Genomic DNA, 10,879 nt, shown 5'->3' on the forward strand with positions numbered 1-10,879 from the left:
GTGTTTTTTAAAGTGGGGTTGCTCATCCATGGTGAGTGTATTACCTGATGACGGTCGGCACACCGTTTGGAGAAACGGAGAGGAGTACCGGCGTGGTAGCAAAGCAACGTACTGCTGTGGAACGGGCCGGCAGCAAAACGTATTTTATCCCCCTAAAGAAAGGCCCACCTATTGAGAAAAAGAGAAAGCTAGATGGCACATCGTAATATCATATCCCCATGTGACGAAGGCTTACGCTATGTGCTTAAATAAACTGGAAATTCCACATAGATATGGAGCAGCCAGACAGCTAGGGGGTCCATGGGCAGGCCTCCCCGGAGAAAACTAACCCTGACAAACGAGATCACGCTAAGCGGCCCAAAGACGGTGGTATTTAGTTTATATTACTAATTTGATTTATGTATTTTTGCACTGCAGAAACGTGGTGGTTTGGATGGAAATAAACCACTTAAACTGCTTTCGTAGTCAAATCTCTTTTATTTATAGAACCTTAGGTCGTTGGCTCAGCTCCAGAACCCAAAGAGAAGTTTTAATATGGATCTTCGAGCGCTGACTACCTAAGTTAAAGACAATGGAAGATGATAAAAATGCACAGTGTGAGAAGAATGGAAGTGAATCACCACATCACAAGGTGGTTTGCAGCATCTGACCAACCACAGACATGGACAGGTCTACAGACAGACAGGCAGAGAGACACATTTTACAAAGGAAGAGCGAACTATATTAGACAAATACAAAGAAGTTAAACACTTAATCCAGACTAAAATTAACACAGTTGAAGCTGCCAAATGTAGGAAGGACAGCTGGTGAAAGAAAAAGCTCCCGATGTGTGAATGCTTAAATTAACAGATTTATTAATTTAACGGAACTCTCAAAAGTCGGATATAGACGTCTAGATGGGGCAGTGATGTATTAATAGATTTTAGAAGTGTAATGCCAGTTTATTAGGAACACGGAGCTAAAACTAATGCAGTCTAATACAACAGTCAGCCCTGCAGTACGTCTTAGTCTCATAAGGATTAAAAACTCATTTAAAGAGCTGTTGATTTAACTGTGTTTCAACATCATATTTGTGTTACGCTAATAACATTCAAATTTTCCAAACATATATAAATTTCACATTCATACACATCTTCCACAACCATTTAGCCTAAAGGCCCATCATCAGGGAAAAAGGAACGAAAAAGCCATATATGACCAACACTGGACTATCGATCAGTAATGTGTTCTTAGATGGTGTTTGAATGAAGATTTGTTAGAGGATTGGCGGATGTAAAGAGGGCAGCTATTCCAGTGATTGATGGCATGATAAATGTCTTTTTTAAGGCATTTGATTTTGGGTGAGGTAACATGATTTGGCCGTCACCTGCTGTTCTAGTGAAATGACCATGCTGCATTTGGTAATTTGACTGTATAAAAACTCTGGTTTAGTAGAATAAATGCTGTAACTAAAGAATGTCGCTTTGCTTAAGGTGAGTCTTTTCTCTACTGGTAACCATGACAGTTTATGATGCATGCTGTCTGTGTTTGTTCTCATGGGGCAGTGTGAGACTAGTCTTGCAGCTCTGTTTTGGGCTATTTGTAGTTTCAGCAGTGCAGTTTTCGGTGCAGAAGACCATACAGGTGAGCAATAGTCCAGGTGGATTAAACTTAAAGATTTAACTACTTGTCCCAGAATGTGTGCTGGAACATACGGAAGGCATTTTCCTGACAATTGTGTCAATGTGTTCTACACATGACAATTGACTGTCTATAGTTAGTCCCAGTAATGTGACCTTATCCACCTGCAGCTTATGACTAGATCCCAGAATGATGTATTTAGTTTTTTAGATATTTAGCACCAACTTATTTTGTTTTATCCAATCAAAGACCAAGTTTAGGTCTGAAGGTAGAACTTGGTCTAGTTCTCCGCTTGTATTTGCTGCGTAATACAGTATGGAATCATCGGCGTACATTTGTATACTCGCTTTACGCAAAACAGATGGCAAGTCATTTGTGAAGATGGAATACAAGAGAGGTTTGAGACAGCTGCCCTGCGGCAGGCCACAGTCATTCTTCATGTGTTTTATTTTTCATTGGCATTGCTGCCAACCTCAACTACAACCATTCGCCTCCATCTTCACATAAATCACCCGGTTGTCACAATTATTTTTACAGTCATTGTGAAAAAAACATAATCTTTGCTGTGACATTGATGTGTGTTTAATGAAGGGTTGCATAGCTTTGGCTTCTGTTTCTCCAAAACAAATTAAGCCAACTAATAATCTACTTTTAACACTCTGTTATAATTCCATACAGTTATTTAAACCCAGTTTACCTGATTGTGTTACTTATTGACTGTTGCTTGCATGTGGCTTTTGTACGTTGAAGTTCGGGAGTTCGGCGCCAAATCCTACCATCTTTCCCAACAATAGCATCATTCCTGCAGAGTCTTGATGGGTGAGAGCCGGTCCCTTGATTTAATTATGACCATCTGAACAAATGAAGTGACTATTAGTTGACTGGCAGAGGTTTGGAGAATCAGTGGGGAGTTGTGTGCAAGTTCCGTTGTGATTTTTGAAAAAGGAATTCCTGCTGGAAGCCTTGGCAGGCGCAGTGATTTGGCATATCTGACACAAGCTTCCATTAACTCTGGTCCACTTTGCACGGGGGTTCATACTGTTAATGAAAACACTTTGCCTCAGGCCTCTGTACAGCCTGGTGGAGGATATTGTTGTCTTTCCAATGAGACTAAACATGGTAATATCTGCCGGTTGCATTTTCTCTACATGTAAAAGGAACCTGGATTCATTCATTCATTATTCATTATTCCTGCTAATATGAATATACAGTATATATGTATGAAGGATTCATGCACACTGGGGGGAAACACATGCAGTATTTTCGTTATGTGGATGTAGACTTTGCAAAGATTTCTACCCTTCACGCCATTAGTTTTATAAAGTGTATAGATTATATTTCATATATATATATATTTAATAGGAGGCCTGCCATCATGAAGTGGATGCAATCAGAGAACATAAATGGGCCACTTAACTTAAGCTATCAAGATTAATATGTTGAGGATGAAATGCTTCCAGCAATGAAATATGTGGAGGGAATATTGAGCACACAGTTTCACTTTTGACGGCACATTTAAGATCAGGAGAATTATTAATGTGGAGTTCTTTCAGAGCTGTTTCCACCAGAGTCTTTCTGTTTTTACTTCTTCTACTACTGTCTCACATTTTACTATAGTCCCCCTGTGGCGTAGTAAAAATGACATACAATATATTGAACAGAAAAATAAGATAAGCAGTTAAGATAAATGTATTGTTTTAATACATTTTGATACATATCATTGATTCCCTGAAGCAATATCATGATTTTTTTAACATCATCTTCCTACTCTTGTGCACCCAGTTGTAAAATGGTTTGGCATATTGAGCACACTCCTGCACCGTGAGGCTGCTCAGATGCTGTGTGGTGGATTTGTTTTTTTTGCTCAAGCAAAGCCAAAAGATTTCTTTCTTTTCAATGGCTCTCTTTGCACAGACAGTATGTTGAAATTAAAAAAAAAAAATTCAGAAATTATCACATGCACATCGACAGTAATAGTATGTTTACGGGTCAGTATTTGGTGCCGGTAACAGTTTTGTGGATAATTACCTCCTTCCAAGGCCGAAGACAGAAGGAATTCTCCTGATCTTAAATGTGCCGTCAAAAGTGAAACTGTGTGCTCAATATTCCCTCCACATAGTTCATTGCTGGAAGCATTTTTTCCTCAACATATTAATCTTGATAGCTTAAGTTAAGTGCCCCATTTATGTTCTATGATTGCATCCACTTCATGATGGCAGGCCTCCTATTAAATATATATATATATATGAAATATAATCTATACACTTTATAAAACTAATGGCGTGAAGGGTAGAAATCTTTGCAAAGTCTACATCCACATAACGAAAATACTGCTGCTGCTGGCATGTGTTTTTTGTTGTTTGTTAGTTTGTTGGTTGGTTTGTTGGTTTGTTGGTACGTTGGTTGGTTTGTTGGTTGTTTGGTTGGTTGGTTTGTTGGTTGGTTTGTTGGTATGTTGGTTTGTTGGTTGGTTTGTTTGTTTGTTTGTTGGTTTGTTGGTATGTTGGTTTGTTGGTTGTTTGGTTGGTTTGTTGGTTGGTTTGTTTGTTGGTTTGTTGGTTGGTTTGTTGGTATGTTGGTTTGTTGGTTGGTTTGTTTGTTTGTTTGTTGGTTTGTTGGTATGTTGGTTTGTTGGTTGTTTGGTTGGTTTGTTGGTTGGTTTGTTTGTTGGTTTGTTGGTTGGTTTGTTGGTATGTTGGTTTGTTGGTTGTTTGGTTGGTTTGTTAGTTGTTTGTTGTTTTTTTGGTTGGTTGGTTGGTTTGGGTAGGGGGGTGTGGGGGGGGGCGGAGGTCTGCGCTCTCCGAATGCCATTCTAGTTTTGTTTGGTTTTCACTTGTTGCATTAAGGAGGCTTGAAAGGCAAATGAGGTGGCGGCAATCTCGATGTCTGATATTCACCACCTGGGTGTGAAAAATATTGTTGCTTCAGAATGCCAGAGGCCAACTCCATATCCCGATCACTCAGAGAAATAGATGCACCTGTCGACAATTTAGAAAGAGGCTGAAATGCAGAATGGACGCAATCACTCAGGAAATTAGACATCTTGAGTAAATGGGACTAAAGTGGGTCGAGCATTTGGAATGAGAGTGTGTGTATATCTCATATTTATACCCCAGACATGTGCGATTGTGGAGAAATATAGAAAATTAAAAATGTCTCACTGAGAACGGTCACATGTACCTTTCTCCCCTCATAAGCTTCAGGGCCTGCAGCAAGTGTGAATGAGAAGCACATTTCAGTGGTTTATAATTTGTTGTTTCCCCGTTCGTTCACACTGCCAGCTCGTGTGTTGTCATGATTACATCCTCTTTAAAATATCAATTAATTCTGCCTCACTAATCAGCTCCCAAAGCAACTCCATATCCAGCGTCAGCTAGCTGGAATCCAGCGTTTGAGTGCCATCTAGTGTTCATGTAAAACTACAAAAGAGCTGGTCAGGATAGGAGGATACTTTGCCATTATTATTATTATTATTATTATTATTAGTAGTAGTAGTAGTAGTAGTAGTAGTAGTAGTAGTAGTAGTATTGCAGCTCATGTTATCAGTACTCAGAAGTGATGCAGGGAGATACAGTTCCCTGGAGGGAAAGCCCAAGAGGAAAACACCAGGGTCCTTTTTAATTTTCATTTTAAATAATCTTCTAATTACCTTGGAAATACATGCCCAGAATCTGGAAATGAATTTACGCTCCCAGAAGCAACAGAAATATGTCTCTTACATTACACTTAATGCATAATAGAGGAGAAGGGGAGTGATTTATTTTGTGCTTTAATGCTCAGAATCCTGCAGAGAACCTTTAAGTATAGTTTGATGCCGATGCTTTTATACTTTACTTACCGGTAAGATTTTGAATGCATAACTTTTACTTGTAACAGCGTATTTTTACTCTGTAATATTTACTGAAGTAAAAGATCTGTTCCTTTTGTCTTAATTGACTGTCTCCCTCTCACCTTCCCTCATTTTCCTCCTCCTTCGCCTCTCTTCTATTCTCTTTAATCTCACTTAAAGCAGAAGATATACATGAAAACCTCAACAAATCCACATAAATATCAAGAACAGAACAGATGAGGATAAACATTCTTCATTCCCAATATCGGTTATATTTATTTCTTTTATACAACCTGTTTGGACAGTACAAAACAAGCCTGATGCACAAATGTATATAAAATAATTCAACATGTTTATGTACATGTTCTATATAATGTACATCATAAGTTAGAAATGTATATATACTGTACACTGGATCAGAGGATCAGACCCTGAGATTGACTTTAATCATGACAAATATCCCAATATGGGAGAACATGACACTTAGCTTCCCTCCGTCACCGTACACGCTGAGAGAACAACATGGTGCGGCAGATACTACAGTTCATACCACGACACAGTTATTATGTGCAGAATGCTAAATGTCACAGTTGTGTGCAGTACAGAGACACTACACAGAGAGATTGCAATACAAAATGGGCAGCATGATTCTGAGTAATTCTACGTATTAGTTTGAGTTCAAATCTTTTTTTGCCCTGGTGTTGCTAAATGTTGTAAACCTCCAGGCCCGATACCCGATACTGGTCGGGTATCGGGTCCGATACTGTGCTCATGTACTCGCACTCGCAAAGCGGCTCCGATACAACGACACCGATACCACTTTACGGCAGCATGACGTTAACCTCTCGTCACCATCTTTCGGGTCCTATCGCACGTGCTCAGGCTCCTCCTCCCCGACGGTGCGGGCGAGACGGGCCGGTGGTGCGCCTGACCCTGCTGGGCCAGGGTCTCACCCTCACTTTCATTGCGCCACGGAATTTTGCTTGCACCCTCTGACTTGCGCGTGCGTTAGACTCCTTGGTCCGTGTTTCAAGACGGGTCGGATGGCACGACGCGGTTGGTGCGCACTAAGGACAGTCTGCCCCGGTCGACAGTCGCACCGGGAGCAGGGGGCCCCGTCCCTCCACGGCGCTGAAAGAGGGCATAGCGAGCACTTTGTCCACGACCCCGGGAAGGACCTCCGCCCCGAGCCGACCTAGAGCCTTGCGCGGCGCACCGCCTCGTATGCAGGACTCCCCAGCCTGTCGTGTGTCGCTCACACCCTCCAGCTGGCTGTTAACGAGGGTCTTTTGGCACAGAGAAGTACTCGTATCGGTACTCGGTATCGGAGAGTACCCAAATGTAAGTACTTGTACTCGGTCTGAAACAAAGTGGTATCGGTGCATCCCTAGTTGCCACCGACCACACTGCTGAGTTTATTCTAAACTGTCAAATGTTGTGTCCACCTTTTTAAAGTAAGTGTGTATAAATGCTGACTGCAGTCTCTCCGGCCGTTTCACAGGAAGACAGAGATGCTCGCTCAGTTGTAGGAGGTGAAATGCTGTTTTAAGCACTCCTGAGAGTCGCCGTCCTCCTCCCAGTCCTCCTCATCTTCATCTTCACTGTCGGACTCATCATAAAAGCTGATGGTCGCCTGAACGGGAAAGTTCCTCAGCAGAGCCTCTCCGTCACTGTACAGGTAGTCAAAGGACTTGAGTTTGGGCCAGAACAGCCTGTTTAAGAGAGAAAGAACAAGTCAGATGTTATTCTACTAGGACTGACCCCAATGCTGCGTAGCTTCGACCGTTGCCATGGTAATACCTCTGGATTCAGCTATTAGTGCATCTTAAAACTTTAAAAACTTAATTTTTTTTTTAAATAAGGGCTATTAGAGTGTCAGGTTCATACTTGTATTTTATGTTTCTACTAGAACATGTTTACATGCTGTAACCTCGTACCGGCTTCACTACGGCGAGCATAAACCAAGCTTTAGGGTTAAATAAAAAGATGTTGCTGCATAGCTCGGACTTCAGTAAAGTCTAACTACTCTCTCCAGTGTGTTGTGGAGTTAAAGATGACAGAAGGCAGCGTCTGTATGTAAGAATGGAAACCGAGAGGACACTGACCTGACGGGGTGCTGGAAGGCCTGAGGTTTCCCATCTGACGAGAAGCAGCCTGGCACCGCGGCTCTGGAGTACGGCTGAGGGAGTCAAAGACGAAGGGGGGGGGGGGTCAGTGCATGTTTTCACTCTTTGGTGTTAACATCAATACTTTAGGTTTGAACCTTCAGACAGGAGGATTGTTGCTCTTCCACAGAAGCAATTTGAATCCTTGTGAATTCAAGAAAGAAACCAAACACCGAGACAAAATGAAAGTACACTGTTCACAGCAGACAGACTCAGTCAGAGACCAGCTGGTGAACATGGTGGAGCATTTAGCAGCTGAAGATAAGATATTTACATCAGGAGTTGGTAGACGGAGATAAAAGACTCCAGATGAATATTGTATATACACGTCAACCTAAAGGATCAATGTTGTGTTCACAACGCTGCCCCCAAGTGGCCAAAATAAGATGTTACAAGAGGAAGAAACTCCCGGTATACCTCGTGGTATTTAGAGAACCAAGACACTAAGTGTAAGAGAACCAGTGATCTCAGATCAATGGGAGTGTTGTAACTTACAGAGGACAGCTGGCTGCGTGGGCATCGCTCTGATCGATCCCTGCTGCTGGATAACCACGGCCTCCACAGGGACGTCTGGCTGCAACGAGAGGAAACATGACGTTCATTAAATCCTAAAACTACTACAATTTATTATATTCATACATATACTATACATTATATAGACCTATATTCCTACATTATATAGTCCTATATTCCTACATTATATAGACCTATATTCCTACATTATATAGTCCTATGTTCCCACATTATATAGTCCTATGTTCCCACATTATATAGTCCTATGTTCCCACATTATATAGTCCTATCCTATAGGATCCTGCAAGCACTCGTTTCACCGGGAGGACATCCGGCAGCATGCGCACCATTCTCGGCTTCATTCTAAAACCTCATCAGAAGCTTTGAATGTAAAAACAGCATTGGGTTCGGCCCTAGTGGCTCGGTCTGAGCCACTTTGTTTGTTTCCCAGCCAGAGCTGTGGATGAACATCAGATTTTGTTTTCAGAGCGCACACACAGAGAACAGACAGCCAGCAGACCGTGAGGTCACTGAATTTGAAAAAAAGTGTATTATTGTATTAGAATCACAGACTCCACCTTTAACTTAAAGGACCCATATTGTAAAAAGTGAGATTTTCATGTATTTTATATTATAAAGCAGGTATAGGTGCTTTATAAATACTGTTAAACTATCAAAACGCTCAACATATGGAGAAACAGCCCGTATTCAGAAATTGTGCATTTGAAACAAGCCGTCAGGATTTCTGTCCATTTGTGATGTCACAAATATACAATATTTAGACCATTACACGGTTTTAAATGTAATTAAATGTAAACATTCTAAATGTGTCCCAGTTTATTTCCTGTTACAGTGTATGTTAATAACATCAGCTGACATGAAGTAATCATGGACATGAGCTGTTGCCTAGCAACGCAATTCCGTTGCAATGCACTAAAACGGAGCGTTTCAGACAGAGGATAAATACAGGTATATTCAGACAGGAAGGCCCAAGCCTGACCCCCATATGAGAACTATGAGGACTTTATGAACTTTAAACATGCACTATCTGCCTTTAAACATGCACTATCTGCCTTTAAACATGCACTATCTGCCTTTAAACTATCTACCTTTAAACATGCACTATCTGCCTTTAAACATGCACTATCTACCTTTAAACATGCACTATCTACCTTTAAACATGCACTATCTGCCTTTAAACATGCACTATCTACCTTTAAACATGCACTATCTACCTTTAAACATGCACTATCTACCTTTAAACATGCACTATCTGCCTTTAAACTATCTACCTTTAAACATGCACTATCTGCCTTTAAACATGCACTATCTGCCTTTAAACATGCACTATCTGCCTTTAAACATGCACTATCTACCTTTAAACATGCACTATCTACCTTTAAACATGCACTATCTGCCTTTAAACTATCTACCTTTAAACATGCACTATCTGCCTTTAAACATGCACTATCTGCCTTTAAACATGCACTATCTGCCTTTAAACTATCTACCTTTAAACATGCACTATCTACCTTTAAACATGCACTATCTACCTTTAAACATGCACTATCTGCCTTTAAACATGCACTATCTGCAACCATCTTGGACTCTAACCACTGGCTCACTTTATAGTGTAAAGTTTACACTATACATCCTATATACCATTTTATAGACTGCACATATGCACATACTACATTTATTCATTGCACATATTACATTTATTTATTGACGGACTGCATACACTATGTTCACCCATTCACTCTGTAGCTTTTATATCTCTATTATTGTTTTTTATAATGTTTGTATACCTTTACCTCTCCTGTGATTCACTCTGTTTGCTGATGTTGCTGCATTGACTCCTGAATTTCCCTCCACGGATTAATAAAGGTTCATCTTATCTTAACTTATATTATCTTATCTTATATACTGCTCCTATTTTTATATTTCCTTTTATTTAAATGGTTCATATTCTGTTTCACTTTGTTTATCTCTTGTTTTTTCTGTGTTAGCTGATGCTTCTTGTTTCTGCACTATCTCCTTTGCTGCTGCAGATTTCCCCACTGTGGGACTAATAAAGGAACATCTTATCTTATCTCTTATTAACACTTCATTCAGGTTAACTAGCAGCTGCTGCTGTTGCCTAGCAACAGAAACAAAGCTCTGGTCTGGTCTATCTCTTGTTATTGTAGTCTCCTCTCCATTAGAATGAACGTTTACTTCACATGCAGTCGGTGACCGGTCTGTAGGTCTGTTGGTCTGTTACCTGTCGGTAGTGTCGGAGCTCCTGCTGCCTGTCATCGGTCGTGACCACCGCGGAGCTGCGCTGAAGGACGACTGCTGCAGGACCAGGCATGCAGAACTCATCTTTTTCTCCTCTTCCTCCTCCTGCTGGAGAAATCCTACTGAAATACTGACTTTCCTCTTTTTAAATAGATGTTCAGGCTCGTCTGATGATGACTGCTGGTATATATGTTCCTCCTCTGTGTGTGCAGGAGAGACTAGAAGAGCAGCTGGTTCTCTGTGGAGCTGAGAGAGACTGAGAGACTGAGAGACTGAGAGGAGTCCCACTGAGATGTCAGGGGCTTATAAAGCCTGCTGTGTGCGCGTGCGTGAGTGTGCGTGTGTGTCCCAAATGTGACCAAATGACAAGTTGACTCTCTCTGCACTAATGATTTAAAAACAATAAGATAATAATATGATAGAGAGACGTTTTGAATCCCAAAAATCATCTTCTTATTAACTACACTGTTAA

General features: G+C 40.9%; 1 protein-coding gene across 1 annotated transcript; it reads right to left on the bottom strand.

The window, feature by feature from the left end:
* Positions 1–6,614: 6,614 nt before the first annotated feature.
* Positions 6,615–10,678, bottom strand: ripply3 (ripply transcriptional repressor 3). The gene is made up of 4 exons (XM_037749403.1): positions 10,391–10,678; positions 8,110–8,188; positions 7,555–7,628; positions 6,615–7,161 (listed from the first exon to the last, which is right to left on the bottom strand). Exons 1-4 carry the CDS (start codon positions 10,489–10,491, stop codon positions 6,969–6,971), a joined length of 447 nt encoding a protein of 148 aa, XP_037605331.1. The 5' UTR covers positions 10,492–10,678; the 3' UTR covers positions 6,615–6,968.
* Between the last annotated feature and the right edge of the window lie 201 nt (positions 10,679–10,879).

The sequence above is a fragment of the Sebastes umbrosus genome, chromosome 17 (assembly GCF_015220745.1).
Source record: "Sebastes umbrosus isolate fSebUmb1 chromosome 17, fSebUmb1.pri, whole genome shotgun sequence".
In the NCBI taxonomy this organism is placed as follows: domain Eukaryota; kingdom Metazoa; phylum Chordata; class Actinopteri; order Perciformes; family Sebastidae; genus Sebastes; species Sebastes umbrosus.

Coding starts and splice junctions, on each gene's coding strand:
- ripply3 (XM_037749403.1), bottom strand. CDS start 10,491: ATGAGTTCTGCATGCCTGGTCCTGCAGCAGTCGTCCTTCAGCGCAGCT. Junction 8,189..10,390: donor AGCTCCGACACTACCGACAG/GTAACAGACCAA, acceptor CTCTCGTTGCAG/CCAGACGTCCCTGTGGAGGC. Junction 7,629..8,109: donor CACGCAGCCAGCTGTCCTCT/GTAAGTTACAAC, acceptor TGACTCCCTCAG/CCGTACTCCAGAGCCGCGGT.